Raw genomic sequence first — 23,293 nt, 5'->3', positions numbered from 1 at the left:
GGGTAATAAATGTGGCTTGAATGGCATTAAGACATTAAAACGGCAAACCGGTCTATATGGGAGCTATATTTAAATATAGTCCGATATGGACCATATTTGAATCGGATGTTGCGGAGTGCGATACAACGCACTCTTTCAAATTTTAATGCAATCGGAAAATATATGCGTCTTTTACGGGCCTTAGACCCTTTGTCGGCAGATCGATCTTTATGGCAGCTTTATCTAAATATTGATCGATCTGGGCCGGATCGGATGACAGGATGCTTAAAACAACGCCCTGTTTAAGATTTCAGCAAAATCAGGTAAAAAATTAGGTTTTTATGGGCTTAATACCCTAATTCGGCAGATCGGTCCATATGGCAGCTATCTCTATATGTAGTCCGATCTAGACCATATTTAGGTCGGAATATTGGGAATCTCAAAACAAATCTCTGTCTGGAATATCAGCGCAATCGGATAATAAATGCGTCTTTTACGGGCTTTAGGCCATATGTCGCCAGATTGGTCTTTATGGCAGCTATATCGAAATATGGTCCTCTCTGGTCGGATGACGGCAGGCTTAAAACAATTCACTGTTTCAAATTTAATCAAAATCAGGTAATATATGCCTTTTTTACGGGTTTATGACCCTTAATCGGCAGATCAGTCTTTATCCAAATATAGTCTGATTTGAACCGTTTAGGAACTTATTCTGCGTATTGAAAAAATAAGGATCTGCGCCAAATTTCAGCTAAATGTCTATCTCTAAAGGCTGTAGTGTGATTAAAACAGACGGATGGACAGACCACCATTTAAGGATAGGGGTATATTCAATAAGTCATTCCATTAGCAACACATTAAAATATCAATTTCCGACCTAAAAAAGTTTATATATTCGTAAAAGTCGTAAAATTCTAAGACGATATAACCATTTCCGGGTGTATTTTGGTTAATTCGTCTTGGCATTTTACGACTTTCAAAAATATATATAAAAATTAAAATTTTGGTCTTTAGTAATATTAATTTGTCAAGTAATAATATTTTCTTAAAAAATTTATATCTATTTAAAATTATGCAAGGTAGTACAAATTTGTCGAAAGGCTCCCATATTAATGAAAACTCCGACCGGACTTATCCCTTCATTTGATCGAAATTTAACATGTGTTTGTCTTTTATGAGTTTTGAATATTCAATCAAAAATGAGTTAATGTTAAACAAAACCGGCCAAAGAACTTGCTGAACCCATGACCTATGGTAGATATAGGATTTGGCACTGTCGTAATGCGCTCCAATTTACTTCTTTATTTACAAATTTTTCTTTTTTTTTATTACCATAAGAAACCAAGTCAAGAGACCTCTCACCTGTTTGTCATACAAACAAAAGTGAACTTGAGTATTTTAATTTAGTTCAAAAAAATATTCCTTTTTAGAAGCTTAGTGAATGAAATGATCTTGACCTTATGAAGTATTACACACAATTTCGGGACAAGTTGGATGACATGAATTCAAGCAATGTGTGCCATGAATGTAAGCATTCTAAAGTTATTTCAAAGGCGTGGAACTCTTTTGAATTTTTCTCATTCAAATCTTAATGACTTGTTTTATGGCAACTTGTTTTGCAAAAAAAAACTTAAATGATAAATCATAAATACTTCGCTAGAATGAAGTATGCAAGAAACTTCAAACATGTGCAAGTGAAAGATTTTTATGTGTGACGGCTTATTTAGCATGTGTGTTTATTTAAAAGTTTAAATAAAAATGCAATTATTTACGACATCTTCATTAATTTGTCTTTCGCTTACTTATGCGGTTAATATGTCACAATTTATTGTGAAAAAATGACAGCTTATAGCAACGCAGGAAAAAAGTACAAATAAATAGCAAAACTCTCGTCATATGCTGTGCTTGGTGGTTGTAGATAATTTACACCGCAAAAAAAAAATTTTTTTAATATATTACTTTGGAACAAAAAAAGTTTTTGCTAGTAAAGCGAAAATAAGCAAGTAAGAGCGTGGTAAGTTCGGCCGGGACGAATCTTATATACCCTCCACCATGGATCGCATTTGTCGAGTTCTTTGCGCGGTATCCCTTTTTAGCCAAACAAAGAATAATGAATAACAACTGTTATGCAATTTCTGCCAAATCGGATAAGAATTGCACCCTCTAGAAGCTCAAGAAGTCAAGATCCCAGCTCTGTTTATATGGCAGCTATATAAGGTTATGTACCGATTTGTGTCATACTTAGCACAGTTGTTGAAAGTCATAACAAAACACCTCATGCTAAATTTCAGCCAAATCGGATTAGAATTGCGCCCTCTAGCTACTCTAGAAGTCAAGGTCCAAGATCGGTTTATATGGCAGCTATACTAGGTTTTGGACCGATTTGAACCATACTTAGCACAGTTGTTGTAAGTGATACCAAAACACCAAAACTGCAGCGAAATTGAATAAGTCAAAACCCAAGATCGGTTTATATGGCAGCTATATCAGGTTATGAACCAATTTAAATCATACTTACCACTGTTATTAGAAGTGATAACAAATCACCACGTGCAATATTTAAGTCAAATCGGACGAGAATTGCGCCCTCTAGAGGCTCAACCGACTTACGCTAATAAAAATTATTTGTGCAAAGTATTCAAGCGCCAAAGTATTCAAGCGCCTAGCAGACTGACGGACGGACGGACATGGCTAGATCGACTTAACATGTCATGACGATCAAGAATATATATACTTTATGGAGTTTTAGACGCATATTTCGAGGTGCTACAAACAGAATAACGCAATTAGTATACCCCCATCCTATGGTGGAGAGCATAAAAATTGTGTATTGTAAAATATGTAAAGCGTGCTCTACACCGTGCTCAATAGTTAATGTGGAAGGTAGAGCACCTTAATTAATTTGTTGCAGGTGTTGATGAAGATACATGGCGTATCAGAAATCGCGATCCACCATGCCAGTTAAAGTGTTTTGAAAACAGCACACACTTGCCTAACTGCTATAATTTCTTTGCTATGGTTTTCTTGAATAGAAAGCTATGAATATGATCTCGGGCTTAATATGAACGAAAAATTACGAAAAAAAAACTTTCTTTAAAAGTTTTAAAAAAGAAACAGAAAAAAATTATTTCACTTCCCAAGGTATAAGGAAAACTTTGTCTTTAAATTTTCCATAACTTAAATTTGTACCTGTTATTTCATGACAAAAATGTGTACCTATAGTCCATAAAATAGGTGGTAATTTCGCCATTCCGTTTGTAATTCATCGATGTATTAATCTGAAAACCTACGATATAACCATGTCTATCTGTATGTAAAAAGCAAAATAATTTTCAAGTTAAGCGCTTAAAATTTTGCATAAATACCTCTTTTAAGTGTTGGAATTGTTAATGAGCCAAATCGGTCCATGTTTTGATATTGCTGACATAAAAACGATTTGGCTTCTTCAGCTTCTTTGAGGTGTTCTGTTATGAATTCCAACATGTGTGCCAAGTTTGGTCTGTATCGGTTCAAATTCTTATATAGGTCTCATTTATACCGATCCTCCCCATTTGACTTCTTTAGCCTCTAGAGGGTGCAAATTTAGTTCGGAAGGGTCGAACTTTGGATACCCATCACATTTCGACAAATTCCGATGAAAATGTTCCATTGAACCATGAACCGAGAGACCCAACTCGTTTAATAAATGCGACTTCTATAGGCATTGGAACTTAAATCGGGAGATCGTTTTATGTGGGGTTTATATCGAGATGTTGTCCGATCTGGATGACATTCAATACCAAAATCGGGGTCTTAATTGAGCAATAAATGAGAAGGCTCATAGACTTTAGACCCTAAATCGGTCCATTTGGGGGTTATAACAGATAGTGTCTGATATTCGATGCAAAAGTCGAGGGTCCTTAGACAACTCACCGTGCCAAATTTCAGCCAATTCGAGCTATAAATGTGGCATTTATAGACTTTAAATGGATATAAAAATCCATGAGGATTTCTTGTTATGACCTCTCCTTATCATTCTTTGGTTTCTGCCCTTAAAGAGAAATAACTTGACAAACATGCTCCATGGTGGAGGGTAATAAAATTCAGGCCAGCCTATGTTTTACTAGATTACACTATTTTAAGATATCCATTTCGTATTGACCGATCACCCGATTTAACGCCATGGGCTTATAAATGGCAAATCTTATATATAAAACTCAATCTATGTCTGTTTAGTTGTATTTTCCGTATAGATTCAAAAACGGCCGAACCTATTTTCTTGAAATTTTCACTTATGGGTTTCTAAATTTTTAGACATCTGAAAGTTGGGAGGACACTCTCCCTTACCCTAATCTTCGAAAACGTTAGATCTCGGAAATGGGAGGTGGGATTCTAGCGCAAATTTTTTTTGTACTCTTATTGTGACCTAAAACACAAAATTTGGTATCTCAATTTGAGGTCGGGCACCTGGGGGACATCCCCACCCCCAAACCAAAATATATACTGTTCAGCACAATATGGGACTCAAATGAAAGGTAATTTGGAGTAGAAAACGAATTTGGTATCCACATTTGGGACTAAGTATTTTGGGGCCACCTCACACTCAAAACTCCCCCCAAATCGGGCATACATATGTACAAATTTTTTTATATGAAATTTATATTTAACTTCCAAATATCTTAAATTTGAGAACCATTTAGTCCCGATAGTATTAAATGACCGATTTGGTGATATTTTTTGTTAGGAATCGTAGCCTCAGCCACTTGGTCCCAAATCGTAATCTGCAGTTTATACTCTACTTTTAAAGGTTTCCCTTTGAGTCCCATATTGGCACGATCGGTCAACATGTCTATCTGTAGGGTGTTTTGGGTGTGACAAGGCAAATCTGATACTTGTTCTCTAATTTTAATAAAAGACTCGTATCCTTATGTCAAAGCCCATTCATTTGAACCCCATACTGTCCCGATTGGACAGCGTGTCTTGTTGCGGGTATTTGGAGATGGGGCGGTCCCAAACAATTGGTCCTAAATAATTATACCGGACTCATAGTCTTCTTCCGAGGACCTACCTTTTAAGACCTATTTTTTTTATCGCCGAACAATCATGTCTGTTTTGATGTTTTTTTTTTGGTGTGGTGGTATGTAAGACACTTTGGACCAATTTGTTATTCTTCTCTTAAAAACCTTGCAATTTATACCCATATTGCCACAAACGTCATACATTTTTGAGGTGGATGGCCTTCCAGACCTTGGGGTCAAGTTTTTATATCAGATTTGTACTCGTTTCTTAAATTCATTTCAATTGACACCCATATTGTCCAGATTGCTTTATATGATATTTTGAGTGTTTGAGGGTGGGACGTTCTCCCAAGTCGAATAGACTTCACAGTTTTATACCAGTTTCTTGTCTTTGGGTCATCATATGGGTGCAGACAAAAAGTCACTTAAATCCGTGCACCCAATTTAACGATATAGCATTTTTGAAAATTAGTGTAAGGGGAGATACCGGGCCTTCTACGGGTAATAAAAAATAAAATATGTAATTTTTTTTTACTGGGGACCAGATTATTCATTCAATGAACATTTTTTGAAAATCGGTTCAGCCGTTTTTAATCTATAGGTAAAATGCAAACTAAGGGCAATACCTTGCAGAAGAAGAAGAAAAGGAAAACGATGTATTTGTAAAGAGTTTGAGATAGCCAGTTGTAGATACCCATGGTGTATCTACAACTTTTCAATTGTTTTATATAATTATATGTGACTACATTTTCAATTTCACTAAATTTGTTTCTCCCCGTGTAGCCTGTCCAATGCAAATGCATCTAAGTGCATGTGTTTATATACACAAGCACTCTGACATTCATTTTTCCCAGCTTGTAGCCAGCCAATTCATTCATTACCATCATTGGTCCCATGCTCATGTAATGATTTTAATCCTATGTTCGTAACATGTAAACAATTCCGTGTAATCTTCAACAACACACTGATAAACTAACACTTGCAAACACACACACACACATACAAATTGCTCTCTGAGGTAAAGAGCAAAAGAGTAGGAAACTTACGGTAGACAGACTGACATGTAAGCAAATGACACAATTTTTTAATGCCTTGTGATGAAGAAAAAAACGTTTTAAAGGAAATGAATAATGACTGTCATAATATTCACTTATTTTTGCTTACCAACACTCATACACCATACATACATACATATGGCTACAGCTATCCCCCCCTCTTATACGAAAAATTCATTTTCTTATTCTGTATCTCTGTAATATGAAATGTGAAATTTTTGCCAAGTACTATATAATTGTTGTTGGAGGCTTGGCATGGTATAACATAGGGATGAATATGAAGAAGAATGTCTGGGTGGGTTGGAGGTTCTCTAAAGAAGTCCCCATCATATACTGTGAATTTTAATGAGTATGTGCCAATGATAACGTCAGCTAGCGTACATACTTACATAAATATTTCAAGGATGAGAAGGACAAATAAAACAAAGAGCAAGTTAACTTGTGCTGCAGAATGCCAAAAAAAGAAGAAAAGTTTTTTATTTTGTTATTCAAATGCTGCATAAAGTTTTGGAAATTATTGACAACTGTACGAGTACATATGTAATAATGCAATACAAGGGTGTCTCGAATTAAAAACTAAATAAGTAAAAACGTGCCCAGTTGGGCCGGACAGAATCTTGGGTACCCAACACCATCGATTCTGCATTGTAGTATATTATGTGGAGAAACATATCAATTATAAGGACTACACACTGGCGGCGTTTTTACATATTGAGGAGATTTTTAACAACTTGAGCTCTTTTGCCATAGATGCGGCACTAAGGGGTGCGTGACTCGGCAATATTGTGACTGCTTGAAATATTGAAGATGCTATGTGGCAGAGAGATAGCAGTGAGTGCCAATATGAGAACGGTGAGTGCCAATATGAGTGGCCAGGGAAGGGTAATATCGTCTCCACTTTGCGTCCCCGTTATGGACGATCTCTTTGATAGATAATTTTCGCCACAGGGAAACTTATGTCGGTAACGGATGTTTATACCGCCTCACGCAATTTTTTATGGTCTCAAGGAGCGTTACAAAAAAATTTGGTCAAATCGCTGGAATTCAAGCAAAGGCTATGAGCAAACAAAGTTGATCTGGGACAAAAGTTCGAGGCAGAACATAGACGCCCTATTGTCAATGAAGAAGATGCAGTTAAGTTAGAATTGATTATATTTGTCGCAGGTGTCACGATGTAGACGCTACAGACATGTTAACAGTTTTTATTTCCTATGCCAATGCCCTGCTCTATTCCGAAGTAGAAATAGGATACTTGGTTCCTTTTTCTTTCAGGCACTAGACGAACGCAGAGGCTTGAACGCAGTGAAATGCAAAGCCTTCATCAAATTGGTAAGAGAAAGTGCATTGAAACCCGTCTCCTTCAGGCTGGTGTTACTGATCATGTATTTGTTATACCCTATATATATATATATATATATATATATATATATATATATATATTCATGACCGTCATGATGTTTTAGACAGGTTCGTCCGATTGACCGTCAATCAAAGGAGTAAAGATGGGCATGTGAAATTTTCCACTAATACTTTTTTTCAGGTTTTAACCGATTTAGCTGAAATTTGATCCATGGTGGAGGGTATTTAAGATTTGGCCCAACTGAACTTAACGCGCTGTACTTGTTTTATTTTATACACCATCAAATGCACCAAAAGAAATTCTAGAAAACTCACCTCCAAGAATTTTCAAAACATATATTTTTCATTTTGCCATTCCGTTTGCAACACATCGAAATATCAATTTCCGACTCTATATCACACATTTTCTTGATCTGCGTAAAAATCTAAGACGTCTGTCTGTTGAAATCACGCTACAGCCTTTAAAATAGAGATATTGAGCTGAAACTTTGCACGGATTCTTTCTTTGTCCATAGGTAGGTTAAGTTCGAAGATGGGCTACATCGGACTCTATCTTGATATAGCCCGCATATAAACCGATCCGCCGATTTTGATCTTAGACCCATAAAAGCCACATTTATTATCCGATATGGGGCAGTGAGTTGTGTTAGGCCAGTCGACATTCTTCCTTATTTTGGCTCAGATCGGTCCAGATTTGGATATAGCTGTCATATAGACCGATCTCTCAGTTAAAGTCGTGGACCCATAAAAGGCGCATTAATTGTCCGATGTCGCTGAAATTTGTGACTGTGAGTTCTGTTAGGCCCTTCGACGTCCTCCTTCAATTTGGCCCAGATCGGTCTAGATTTGAATACAGCTGCCATATATGGTTTTGGGCCCATAAAAGGCGCATTTATTGTCCGATTTCGCTGAAATTTGACACAGTGACTTATGGTAGGATTTTCGACATCCGTGTCGTTAATGGTTCAGATCGGTTAATTTTTAGATATAGCTACTAAAAAGACCAATATTTTTCTATACTCAATTGAACAATGACTTGTACTTATTAGAATTTGGTCCAAATGGGAACATATTTCGGTATAGCTGCTATGGGACATAAGGTATGCAATTTTCACCCGATTTTGATGAAACCCGAGGTGATGGGTATCCAAGGGCTATCCAAAGTTTTTTTTTACTTGTTTCAATTTAAATTTAATTTTATTTTGTTAAATTTTTTTTTTCAAAAGAATTTTGTAGATATTTTAAAATTTTTTTTTTGACTTTCTTTAAATATATTTCCATTTTTTTTTTGTTTAATAAAAAAAATATTTTTTTTTTAATTTTTAAGTTTTTTTTTGTTAGGGCAAATATCAAAAAATTTTGCAATTTTGTTTGTTTCTCTTTCGAGACGAGCTCAATGATCGGAGATTGCAAATGGAAAAGGAAAGTCAGAGATAGCTACACATAGTGGTTGGTGTGTGTTGCTATCTCTGGCTTTCCTATCCAATTTGCAATCTCCGATTATTGAGCTCGTCTCGAAAGAGAAACAAACAAAAAAAAAAATTTTGTTTAAATTTTTATCTTTTTTGATATTTTTTTAATAAAAATCTAAAAAAAATTAAAGTAAATTTCAAATTGATTAGGAAACAAAATACAACGATTTTTTTTTTTAATTTTCTTTTTAAATTTTAAATTTTTTTATGCTAAATTTTTTCATTAATTTGCGAATTTTGAAATACTTTGTACCATTTCTGTACTTTTAGGACTCTTGCTAAATTGCAAGATTTTTGATCAAAAATTAAAATTGGAGACAAATCCTAATATGTTTAGAATGTGACTTTGCAATAAGCGCCATCCCATATTCCTAATGCAGTTGTACAAACTCTTCTTTTTTCCCCATAACTCTATGTCTCTCCCAAGGAAAACGTTTGTCGTATGTTCGTACACATACAGCATCTTTTGTATCTTCCATAAGATATTTACCATGCTTGTCTGAAATATGACAAGATTCAGCAGTAAGAACATCAATTGCAATATCAGACATAGTAATAGCAACAGCAACAACAAAACATTGTTACTCTGACAAAGAAAACGAGTAAAACAGCGAAAACTACCTACCGCCAACTTCAAGCAACAACTTAGTTAACAAATTTTCACAAAAAATACCCAGGGGCCTGTTAAGAATTGAAGAGAGGCCACTTGTTGGTATAAGGAGGGCCCTAAGGCTGTCACAGTAAAACTTTAACTGTGTTGATTTTCAAAAAAGAGGAATTCGCATTAATTTTGTAAAGATCGTAATTGAAATACTATAAAGACAATGTGTAGCTTAAGGTTTGCTCTGGGGCCTAAGGTAATTTCCATTTACTTACATCCCTGTTGTAGGCCTAACAATCGAAGAGCCGATGAAAATTAATCGTGACTAGAATTTGCAAAGATATTTCAAGAGGTGCATACATCTGTATATGTGTCAATGTGTAGGAAGGTCTCTGGAAGTGAGCAAGAGATCATTGGATGGTATGTGGGTTTGTAATATACTAGAGTGGGTGTTTGAAACGGGGAAAAGAAACAGAACTTAAAAAAAAATTCTAGTATTGAGGCAAAAAACGTAATATTTTACTTCCAAGTTACCTAATTGGATATATAAACTATAATTACAAAATTTAATTTCTCCATTTTAAAAGAACCTGAAAACAGGGCTATATAAAAAGAGTCGTTCATTTGACCAAGTGTTCACTCTATCTCAACTTCAATGTTACTCAAATGCTATTACCTCTTGAACCTAACTGATGCCACTCTATTACATTACGAGTACAATAGAGTGGTAAGCAACGCAGCCTTTTGAAGTGTTGTCTTTACCTCTTGTTGAACATTTCATGCGGACAATGACTTAACCAAACTTTAATTTACGTTCAACATTCAGTGATGGTGATGCTACCTCCACCAGTACCTAGGTTAGAAGTCGGCATTTGTGTTGTTGTGTTCTTGTCTCTTTTTTTTTTTTGCTTTTTTTAACTTCATGCCATCTTTGGAGAAAATGTATATACATATCGCTTGGAACAATATAAATACCAATTGAAATTAAATGTCTCTAAGAAGTGGACTACGAAACTGATTCTAATTTTGGAGACCGAATATCTGAAGGGGCCAACCGAGTCCGAAAAAAAAACAACAAAAATCCCAAACTAGCAATGTGGGTTGAACCACACAATATTGAAATAACATGAAAGGTCTTCGACACCAGAACATGAATCTGATATTAATGTTAGAGATCAAGTATTGGAAAATATTTAGAAGGATTCTCTCTCTGAGGCCGTAAGAAGTGTCATTGTGTTGGCCAACAACCAAACCACCCATCGACTAGAAAAAATATGGGTACTGAAAAAGAGTTGGTATCACTAGTTCGGTTGCTAGACTGTTATCGGATAAAGAGAATCGGGTTAGGACCACTGAGAGTTTAGGATCATTATTTAGATTAAAACCCATCAATCTCCACCACTCGGCTGTCGCAATTGCTTGAAGAAGCACTCCCTGTCCCAAAAGTATAGTAGCGCAATGGCAAACGATTGCCCACTCCACAGCAAGAGCCACAACATCCGTACTTGGGTACTAATAGCCCAAGGAACCCATGGTACGATCAGGAGACCCAAAAAGCTACTTAACCCAAGAATGCGGCATACTGGGCAATATTACAGTCAGTAGGAACGCGCCAGGCGAAGAAGATATATCGGGAGAAAAAGAGAAAGGAGAAACCCGAGAAAGACGGTACTGAATGAAGACTAAATTCTAAAGTCAACGAAATAAATTGGCCCTATCAATGTGGCTTTAGACCCATTTACCGGGTCTAAAGCCACATAGACCAGATATTTACACTGCTACAAATCCTGGAAAAGACCCGGACGGAAGAACAAATAAACATCCACCATATTTTCGATAACTACAAAGCCGCCTTCGACAGCCCTAAAGATATTTAAAGCCATGTCTGAGTTTGGTAACTGATACGACTTTGCGGGAGGAAGCTTGGCCCTACACGCTCCTCAGTTAAAATATGTAAGAACCTCTGCGAACCGTTTAATACCAAACGACTGTAGTGAGTTGCAGTGGGTCGTGATTGTCTCGTAAGTGTTTCATTAGTCGTGATTTTCTCGTGGGTGGCAAAATGCAAATTTTGCCCATGAACATTCCTCTAAGGAACAGGGGCAAACTTCTCACATATCAATGAGTGCAGTCCGATTCAAGTTTAACTCAATGATAAGGGGCCTCCTTTTTATAGCCGAGTCCGAACGGCGTGCCGCAGTGCGACATCTCTTTGGAGAGAAGTTTAACATGGCATAGTACCTCACAAATGTTGCCAGCATTAGGGGGGGAAAACCACCGCAGATTTTTTTTCTGATGGTCTCGCCAGGTTTAAGAGAACTGGTTAATTATTTATAATAGAGGGATGCCACATTCGAGATTTTGAATAGGAAAGAGGTTTTAAACCTTACATTAGGCAACAACCATGGGTATGAGTAGTATTAACCCGAATGTCCATGATGTTGCTATATGACAACGCAAAAATTTGGATGAGTTTTCATGTTTGACAGGGGAGAGGTGAGGTGAGGTGATTCTCCATGTTTTTGACAGGTGAGAAGTTTGTCTTTTAAACAAGTGGGCATTTGTCATATTCGGAATCGTTAATGGCGAAAAACTATATCATAAAAAATCGTTAAAATGGAAAAAGTTTCCGGATGATTCGGGTTAAGGGAAGCAAGCTTCTCGGTCCATAAATACATATACTTCGAGTTAGAAAAGTTTGAGCAACAGGATATTGAGCCATTTAGAAACACAAGGCGGACGAAATAGAAGAAGTTTAATACGTCAATTGTTGGTCGAATTCGTACAGATTAAATACTTGGTACAGGATACAGACCATAGAGAAGGGGATGACATCCACAGACAGAGCAGCTTGTATGACCAGGAGGCACATTTCATTTCATTTCATTTCATTTTATTTTATTTTATTTTATTTTATTTTATTTTATTTTATTTTATTTTATTTTATTTTATTTTATTTTATTTTATTTTATTTTATTTTATTTTATTTTATTTTATTTTATTTTATTTTATTTTATTTTATTTTATTTTATTTTATTTTATTTTATTTTATTTTATTTTATTTTATTTTATTTTATTTTATTTTATTTTATTTTATTTTATTTTATTTTATTTTATTTTATTTTATTTTATTTTATTTTATTTTATTTTATTTTATTTTATTTTATTTTATTTTATTTTATTTTATTTTATTTTATTTTATTTTATTTTATTTTATTTTATTTTATTTTATTTTATTTTATTTTATTTTATTTTATTTTATTTTATTTTATTTTATTTTATTTTATTTTATTTTATTTTATTTTATTTTATTTTATTTTATTTTATTTTATGTATGGACCGTATCGGCCAAATGGTCGGAAATTTACCCTGCCCCTTTTTTTCGTTTCGCATCTTTTCTGGATTTTTTCTAATGTGTCTACTGACTATGGATGCTGGACAATATTTGATAAGAGTTTAAGAAAACCCGAATCGAACATAATATCGGTTTTTGCCTGGTCCTTTGAATATACATTAGAATATAAAACAAAACGTACCGCCAAAACTAAAAAAAAAATCAAACTTTCACTTTCAATTGGCCATTGTTTGTTTTGGCCGGTTGGAGGTCCCCAGAACAACAATAGGCAATTACATATTTAATTTTCGGCAAACAATTGCCTAATGTAGCCAAAGAAGAAAAATTAAGAAAAAGAAAAAAAATCGAGGTGAAAAGCCGAAATTAATCGTCCATTGTGTGGTTGGCCCCCACACTTGGCTTGATGCATTCATGTGGTTGGTCAGTCAGCCTCCATGTTTGTGTAAGAACAATAAAAAAAAACGTAAAAGCAAAGTTAAACTTTAATTTCTTTTTTATTTTTTGTAGAAATTCCGTTTGGAAGGGGAGAGCAGCAACGAATAAACAAAATTTCCTAATGAATTATTAAAATTGGGTGAGAAAAAGCCATGAACAAAAAGTCCCCCTACTTCCCCACTTACAAAAAGCACATAAAATCCCACAATTAAGCACTTGGCTTAGGTTAAATGGCCAAGTTACCGGGCTGGCCAATTGTTAGGTGCTCTACTCTACACTGTTTGGCTTTTCCAATAATGGGCAATGGGAAGTAGCGGTCGGTGGGTCGAGCTCATGGTGCGTATTAATTTAAATATCATTATAGAAAGTCAGTCTGGTTGGCGGGTGGCTATTAATCATTTCTCCTTCCCATATACATTAAAAAATGCTATCTTGAGGTTTCGCTTTTGTTTAGAATATCGTTCATTTGAAGAAGCAGTAGAGGAGGAAGAAAAAACTTTCTTCATCAACAGGTGAACAAAATGATTTTCTTTTTGAAGTGTTTATTTGTAGTGCCTCATTGAGTTTCTTTTTTCATGTCGGAGGGTTTATCATTAAGCTATGTTAGTTAAATTTAAAGAATATACTTTTTTATGGAAAATCCATTATTTAGTTGCATTCATAGCATTATCATCATAAATCATGAAACTGTTTTGAGGTTACAAACATGAAAATTATAGAGAATGCTTGTAATTAGCTCCGATACATTATAATGGAAAATATTTGGAAACCAAAATTTATAAAAAATATTTTTAAATAAAAGCAAGTAGGGACGAGCTAAAGTCGGACGAAGATGACATTTTTGTGCCCTACATCACATTGGGTAAGTCTCGAAACTAAAATTCTCTTAAATTTGAAAAGGAGAATTCGGACCAAAAATAAGAAATCGTTGTTCATAATTTTGAGAAGATTAGCTGATAAACGCCTTCGCAAAAGGGAAAATCGGTAGACGCATATATTTTGGAGCTATATCTTAATGTAAACAGATTAATATGAAATTTACTTTTACCATAATCGGAAAAGTCATAAGAGAAACTTTAGTGATACATTTTGTGAGGATCGGTTAACAAATGACCAAATTATTGCGATATTAATCATAATCGGAGCTATATTTAAAATCTTAACCAATTTTAACCAAAATTAACACACAAAGTTAAAATAATTAAAAAAGACATTATGCAAGATTTCAGAGAAGATCTGTTAAGAAATATTCTGACAAAGTCTTTAAAAGGCAAAATCGGTTGATACATACGGTTGGTATGAAATGCAATTATTGCTCATCCACATTTCACTAAGGAAAAGAAGCAAACTGGGAGCTGTATCTGAATATAAATCGATTTCTATAAAATTCAACAGCAATGCCGTAGGTTATAAGAGAATCCTTTGTTCCGAATTTCATGAGAATCTGTTAAAAAATAATCACAATATTGCAATATTAGTCTAAATCGGACGTCCATATATTTATATATAGTAGTCTATGGCCCAGTATGCTTCGTTATACCCTAATAATTGAATCCCATATTATCCTGCTTGGTGTACATGTCCATTTGGGGCATAAGTTTGGGGTGGGGCGACCGCACTGGAACAGAACCCCAATTTTTATATAAGTTTGGTACTCTACTCTTAAATACCATTCGTTTGACTCTTAAATGTTTCCGATTGGCCTACATGTCCGTTTGAGGGTAGTTTTTGCGGTGGAGCGGCGCCCCTGGGACTTAACCCCAAATCTATATACATATATAAGTGTCGTACTCTACTTCCAAATAACTTTCGTTTGAATTCCATGTTGTCCCCTCCAGTCTAAATATCCGCTTTGTTCGAGGTTTTTTTGGGATGGGGCAACCCCCCGGCACTTGGGCTAAATTTTGATACCAAGTTCGTGCTCTAGTCTTAAATACCCTTGATTTGATCTCTGATTGTGCTAATCGGTAATGTCCCTTTGGATGGGTTTTTGGGGTGGGGCGTTCCCCCAGATTATTTGACCCAAAGTTTTATCCCAATTTTGAGTGTTTGGGTTACCGCAAGTGTATAAACCAAATAAACTGAATAATTCGTATAATCAAAATTTGAAAATTCTTTGGAATTTGCTATGGAGTTTATTCTTTTTATTCTTCAATTTCGACAACGCAGGAGTATTCCACGGAGGACCAACATTCGTAAGGTATAGTCTTTTTGGAACAGTTTCTAATACATAATGTCCTAGAGTACGATAGAACATTTGTAGGATTTCGTCTAAAGAATTCATTGAATGAAGAGCAGTCCAGTCTATTGAACTTAGAAGTGAATTCAATTTAACGTAATCTATATTTGAGACGCAGAATATATGGACTTGAATGAAGAGTTGTCCAGTACATTGAACTCAGAAGTCAATTCAATTTAACGTAATCTGTCTTTGAGAAGCATTATATACAGACTTATTTTGATATGATATCCTACGGATCTGAAGATTTATAGTTGGCTGATTTTTTTTCTCTGGACGGGTAATGGGGTCAAAAGGAAAAAGCGATGATTTACGAATATTAGGTCAAGGAGTCTTCCACATGCATTTTCCAGTACTCCCGTTCATTTCAGTGGGAAAAATCGTTAATATTAAAACTCTCAATCCATTTAATATCTGGATTGACGTATATCCATCACATCTAAATATCTGACACGCTTGACAAAAATTTCGCTGTCGTAAATATTACTTTGGAGCCAGGTCTCAGTAAATGCTATGACTGTTTAACATATTTGATAAGCTAGATTAAAGGTATAAAAATTAGTTTTTTGATTTAGTATAAGGTAGATAAACTATATCAGATCTGGGAGCATTCCTATATATATATTCGTGTATAATGGTTTTTTAAGACCAAAAAGATGGATTAGTAACAATAGTTTCGAAAATATCTTCAGGAACAATGATTTTTAAATAGGCCTTACTTCGTCATTCCGCATATTTAAATTTGAAGACTTTTATATCAGTGGCAGTGTTAATTCTGCTTTCAATATAAGATTCCTTTTTCTGTCGTCTCAGCAGTAAAGAAGTTTAATTTTCGAAAATTTCGTTTATGGCTAATGCATTTTTTTCTTAGCTTTGAGTGTAGATAGAATGTTCGGCCAGATAGTCTTCCAAATCCCATTTGGGAGACATGACTTACAAAACCTTAAGTCCTTCAGTTATAAATTTATCCATGTTGATTTACTATAAAAACTTTATTTATAATTATTTTAATTACCTCATCTCATGATGAATTTCATTAATCATTAACCCTCTTCGGCTATCATCAAATTGAGATGAGTTTAATTTTGTTTTCAACATAAGTTCAAGAAAGTGAAATTTTCGTCTAAATTTGTTGGTATTTTTGTTTTGTTTGTTTATTATTGTTTTGTTGCTCTGGGCATTGTTGTAATGTTTGCCATAAGTTTGAATGTTCATTACAATTGCCAGCTCTTTTATTTTGGGGTGTCGGTAGAAAAGCGTTTAAATTGTACTTATATCAAAGTGTTTTCTTTTTATTTTATTGGCAAACATTTTGTAATGAATGAAAGTCGTAATTTAGTTATACACTCAAAAAAAAAAAAAAAATAAGAATAGTAAATAAAATTCCATGGAAGTGAATTGGGAAAACGAATGTTGTTGAAGTGTTCGAGTGAACCAAGAGATAATTAATAATTAAACTTAAATTAAGGAAGTTTTTGGAGAATTTCTTACACATGTGATACATTTTTAAATTTGTGTTTCCTTGTTTGATTGAATAAAAAAATCGTAATATCAAATACAAATTTATATGCAATCGAATATAGGGCAAATAAAAAGCTATTTTGATCTAATGGTTCACGCTATCTGTTTTTGGACAAACAAACATGCGTCAAATAAATGTGTCTAATGTGAATACAAAATCAAAAATGAACGAATGTGACATATTTTAGACGAAAATGATAAAACAAGCTGGGTCAAATCTGAACTTACCTTAAGGCAGAGGATAAGTATAATTCAGATAAGTTTTAACTAATTTATAGATGATCTCCAGCATCCCAGTTGGTAGCGTGCTCGGATTACCATTGCGGGGGCTGTGGTTTCAATTCCCACCAGAGGTTTTGTTCTGTCGCCACTGTGATATCACAATGGACTAAATGTGTTCTACTGTCACTCTAGCCTAACCTAACCTATATATGATCTTATAAAATTTGTTCGATGAAAACTCACTTTTTCTCAGTGTACAAATTTTAATGCTAATTGTTAAGCATAATAATGCGAAAAACAACAATTGTTTACAAGCAACACAAGTCTAACATGAGTACCATTCGGCACATCCATTGTGATTGTGTACAAGTTCATGCATATAATGAACCTTAAATGTGAATAGCCAACCGCATTTGATTGTCTGCCAGTAGCAATTAAATTGAGATGTTTTTTGGGGCTAATTAATAAAAAACTATAAATTGATACATTAGCGCCCAAAATTTATATTAAGAATGGGGTGAGCAAACTGCTATTCATATTTAATGGATTCACAACACCACTTTGAAACTTGGTCTGGGTTGAATGGATAGTGTTTGAACCTTTGTGATAGCCCAGAGAAAATAGAAGAGATATTTGTATACCCTACGCCACTACTATGATACAGGGTATTATAACTTAGTAAATTTTTTTGAAACATCCAGAGGGAAGATATAAAGAAAAATTGATAAGTATTCGAATCATTTTCTTATTGGATTTTGCTATGTCTGTCTGTCTGACAGTCATTTTTTCTATATGTCTGTCTGTCCGTCTTTTTTTTTTGCATCGCTGAATCTTCGAAAGAAGTATTCAGCACTTACTGAAAAAACATGTACGAGGGCTGCTATATAAGTTTCTGGCCTAGGCTCCACCAAGTGTTGTCAGGTGCTATCTGACATTTCCATTGGAAAGTTTGACACATTTTCTAGGGCAGTATGAAATAGGACGCCAATGCAATATGAAACAAAGACCCAAAAAATGTGGCTTTATTTCATAATGAAATAAGACTCCAAAACTAAAAATTAAATAAGGCCGCAAAGAAAAGAATAAACACCCCAAACTTAATGCAATAAGGCCCCAAAATTTGGGGCATTGTTGTATATGAAATAAAGACCCAATTTTAAAATGAAATAATGTAATCAATGGTTACAGTAAAACAATGCATATTTAGCAAAACGAAGGCTAGTCTTAGTACGGCCAATCAAAGTTAACCTTTTTTAGATTTTCGAAAAAACAAACAATTTTTAGGTATTTTGTTCCGATGTCAAGTGTTGCATCTCAAAAACTATTGGGTTGCCCAAAAAGTAATTGCGGATTTTTTAAAGGAAAGTAAATGCATTTTTATTAAAACTTAGAATGAACTTTAATCAAATATTCTTTTTTTCACATTTTTTTTTTGCAATTACAGAGTCAAAAGCTGTGAAAAAATTTGTCAACGCCGACTATATGAAAAATCCGCAATTACTTTTTGGGCAACCCAATAATAAATCGGCTCTGCCGAAATAATAATACTAAACCTACCCGAAACTTCGTTTAATGTCCACGGAGTGTTCCCTTGCCCTTCGTGCTATCATCTCCGGTGAACCCGAACAAAGCCGTGAATTATGAATGCCTCCTAGCCACAAAAAAGCGAATCGTATATTTTTCGCATCCCCGTGCCATGAACGCCATTTAACCCGAACAGTGTATTAGGATGTACCTCCTAGCAACCAATCAGTGTATCGAGCCGTGTATTCGGGTGTGCCTCTTTGCCACTCATCTGCCCCGAGCCCTAATCTCATTGCTTACCAATCTCTTTTTTCCCGTGTCGTGTCCACAATTTAACAGTACCGAGTACTAGCGTGTGCCCTTAGCTACCAATCTGCGTGACCTAACGAGTTTTATGGTGTGGCTCTGTGTCGAAAAGTTCCTTTCTACCCTGCAGGCAGCCGAACCCCATTGCCCAACCGTATATTAGAGTGTGCCCGGTCGCAAACCAATCTACCCAGCTCCCCAAAGACCGTACCCCCACATTGAAACATACCCCTAATCGTTTAGCTTTAAGACTCCATCAAGCAAATCTAAATATAAAAGAGTTGGGTTATGGACTGATTGCTGACAGACTGATCATCGTCCAGCCCTACCCGTTTGGGCTAGAAATCATGAATAAAGTAGAATCATGAAATTTTGCATCAATGTTGGTCTTGGGTTGTAGGCACGGAATAAGGCCGGATTTGGTGAAATTCGTACTTTTAGGTACTAAAATGTACCGAAAAGTACGAAATGAACGGAAAGGACTAGATCTTTGTTTTTGGACTCAAATTAAAGATCTTCCAGAATTTTTTTTGGAAAATCGTACCGGATGTGGGAGAAATAGTACGTTTAGTACGACAATTGGTACTATTTGGTTCTTTCTTTGTAAATTGACCTAAAGTTCTGAATTTTGAAACTTAGTTTCACTATGGCAACATTAATTGGGTGACTAAAAAAGTTTTTGGAAATTTGTACATTTAGGTACCAAAAAGGTACGCGATAGATAGAGGTAGACTTAAAGTACATCTATTGCAAAAAGATGAGGGTGAAAAGAAAAATTGGAAAAATGGAAAAATAGTATTGGTAACGGGAGAAAACGTACGTTTAGTACAATTTGGTACTTTTGTTACAGATGGAACTAGAGGTCTGTAATTTTGCATGTGGATACAATTAGGAAATATACGTTGGGTGTCTAAATTATCTATTCAAAATTTGTACATTTTGGTACCATTTGGGACTTTCTTTACAGATGGAGCTAGTGGTCTGAAATTTCCATGTAGGTAAAAGAAGGAAATATATAATGGGTGACTAAATGATCCATTCATAATTTATACATTTTGGTACCAAAAAGTGCAAAATAGAACGAAATAGCTTATTTTCTCCTACAGGGAACGGGGACTGCTAAAATTAAGCAGTTTGACTAACATTATCGCAGTCTTGACAAAAATAGGACATATGGAAGAAAACGAATATATTCGGCAACTAGAAGAAATTTTTATTCGTACCTATATACTCAAACGTACAAAATGGTACTTTCTTAACGCAAAGCTCTCCAAATCGGAATATGTAATCCATCTTTCGTCATAATCCGTTGAAAAATGCATTAGTTATGCACCCATAGCAGCAATATCCAAATATGGTTCGATTTGGACCTTAAATCGAGAGATCGGACTATATGACATCTATATACAAATCTGGACCGTTCTGGGCCGAATTGAAGAAGAATATCGAGTGGCCTATCACATCTTACTGCGAAATCGGACAATAAATGCGCCTTTATGGGCTCAAAACCTTAAATCGTGATCCCTAGGAAAACGCAATTGTTAGCCGATTTGATTACCATGTTGCACCTAGTGTTTTTTCATGACTTCCAACTTCGCTGGTAAGAATTATCCAAATCGGTGTATATTCTGATATAGCTTCCATATAAACCGATCCCCGATTTGACATCTTGAGTCCCTGGAAGCCGAAATTGTTATGTAATTTGATTGAAATTATTCATATAGTATTCTATTACGACTCACAACAACCGGTTGGTTGGTAAAGTACAGCTATGACCTCCAACTAAGTTCTATTGTGTAAATATGTAGCAGAATCTAAGTTGGTGGGTTCCCAAGATTCGGCTTGGCCGAACTTAGCACCTTTTTACTTGTTTCTCTTCTGATAGGAAAACAGTAAAATAAGCCGAAAATGCTGTTATTGATCTTTCATATACAAAATCATTCAACAACCTTTTTTTTTTATCAGCAAAGCCTTATTATTCCAGCTTTTCAAATATATAACCGTTAGGAGCTTGGTTATAAATTAACTTCTTAGTCCCATTTCTAAATTTCGGTCATCATTTACCAGCTCAACATTTCAAGCTGTTGACTGTTGCGTTATTCTTTTACATATTAGAAGTGAAAGTTAACAAGTTTCTTAGCCACGGATTTTCCATAACAAAGTCAATTTGGCAAAAGACTTTTTTCTTTTGCTTAAAATAAGGCGATACACAAAAATCATCATGCTTGACAATGGAACATTAGCAAAATTTTAACAAAAGCATATGAAAAGCAAGCTCTAGTAAAAGTTCATAACCAGGTTGCATATAACAAAGAAGAGATTTCATTTTGTAATCTCTTGCTATTGTTTCAAATTTCACAGTGAAATAAGACGAGATTCGTCTATGGTAACCTGCATAGACAAATATTTAAAACTTTTGTTTTTAATATGTTTTTTTCATCACTTACCAAATTTACCCGCAGGCTTAATGGGTTTATCCTGCCTTAACTCCGAAACGCTATTTTCATTCTGTGGTAAACTTTCTGCTACAGCCTGTAGAACATGAATATGGGCTATTTTGGGTGAACGCATGCGCGTTTGTAATCCTTTGCCCAGAACACTCTCACTGTTATGGTCAGCTGCATTTGCGTGAACTATTTGCAGACATGCTATGCCCATGAAGACCAATAGCAAAAGACAGGCTGAGAGTTGTGAGGAAGCCAAGCGAAGCCATAATGTTGATGGACTTTTAGCAGTATACTTCTCATGATTATTTTCAATATGCTTTGGTGAATGCACTCTCATTTTATTATTATTTTATTCAATTTCGTTTTCTTTTTATTTTTTTTATATAATTCGTTATTTTGCGCTGCTATAATTATTGCGTTTAGTTTAACTTAAGAAAAAAAAAAACTAAATAAAATTATGCACAGACACCTTGGAAAAATGGCTAACAAACACGCCAGCAATTAAATGGTAAGAGCAGCTGTTGTAATTTTTTCCAGAACAAGAAATAAAAAGCATATACCAATAGATAGCTTAACTTAACTGGCCATATATCAAACGGAAAAATCAATCAATTTACAGTAGAAAATTTTTAGCACAGTGATAAAAGCAACAAACACTAGGTTTCAAAGGTAGTTGTCTTACAAAACAAAAGACTTAAGCAACGAACACGTTATTTTTAAGCCACCAAAAATTTCATAGTCGCCACATCCGTTTTTTCTTTGTTTACAACAATGTTGAGGCATCAACAAAGCGATTCTATTTACTAGCAACAAGCCGTAACAATGATGCGTTTGTTTTTTTTTTCTTCTATTTTTCTAAATTTTTTTCCGTTCAAACACAACCTTTTGGCAGCAAAAACCTTTAACAACTGATGTCGCTGTTGTTGCTTGCAATGCTCTTAGCCAGCACCGAAACAGCTGTGAGTGGTGCAAAGAAGTCAAAGTCAATGCCAAGGCTATTGTGGTGGCAGCAATGTTAGAGCCATGGCTATGGAGCAAAAGCTTTCGAAGCTTTTCTTCAAACTCTGGATATTGAGTGAAAGCTGCGCCTCGATTGTGAGTGATCTTCACTTTGTTTTCTTTTGCTGTTTGCTGGGGGAATATTGCCGAAATCATCATCATTAGCAGCAAATTAATGGGTGCTTATTTATGTCTCTTCCTCTCAAAAACATCTTCAGTTTCATTTTAATCTTATTGTTCCGAATTGTATGCCAAATTTAGCGTAGTTTCATTTGTTGCTCTAGAAATTTAATAGACTTCTATTTCTCTCCCAACTCCATCAGTGATCTGAACTTAAACGTTTTGCCCCAGATTCTATAGTCAAAAATAAAATACCATGATATTATCGTAACATTAATTTGCTTTTTCCTACAATTTTTATTTTCTCAATTTCAGTTTCGAGTTAGAAGCAAAGCGGCTGAAGTTTCTGCTGTGCGTAATAGTATGATGGCAGCATTAAAGGAGTTATCTCATCAAAGAGAAAATAATCGGAAATCTTCCCTTGGAAAGTAAAACATAAAAACTAGAAAACGAAAAGTTAAATATTTTTAATAACAATTATTAAAAATAAGTAAAAGCATGTTAAGTTTCGCTGGGCAGAATTTTGGGTACACACCACCGTGAAGTCTGATGAAAACTTTTACAAATGATGTTAGTTGAAGGGCATAATTTTACTCTACGAACAAAATATCTAGCAAACCAAGCAAAAGTTGAAGTTTCTAGGAGCCGGAGAAGGATAATCT

General features: G+C 34.8%; 1 protein-coding gene across 1 annotated transcript in view; it reads right to left on the bottom strand.

Moving 5' to 3' along the window:
• Nucleotides 1-22,859, bottom strand: part of LOC106084033 (uncharacterized) — a 36,370-nt gene extending 13,511 nt beyond the window's left edge. The window contains exons 1-2 of the mRNA XM_059365868.1: nucleotides 22,195-22,859; nucleotides 21,513-21,940 (exon numbers count right to left, since the gene is read on the bottom strand). Of these exons, the coding sequence (XP_059221851.1) occupies nucleotides 21,513-21,849 (337 nt within the window). The 5' untranslated portion in view covers nucleotides 21,850-21,940; nucleotides 22,195-22,859. The remainder of the gene's footprint in view (nucleotides 1-21,512; nucleotides 21,941-22,194) is intronic.
• Nucleotides 22,860-23,293: the final 434 nt, after the last annotated feature.

This window comes from Stomoxys calcitrans, chromosome 3, assembly GCF_963082655.1.
Source record: "Stomoxys calcitrans chromosome 3, idStoCalc2.1, whole genome shotgun sequence".
NCBI lineage: Eukaryota > Metazoa > Arthropoda > Insecta > Diptera > Muscidae > Stomoxys > Stomoxys calcitrans.
The sequence above is the reverse complement of the archived record's forward strand: the minus strand, read 5'-3'. Positions and strand labels throughout refer to the sequence as shown.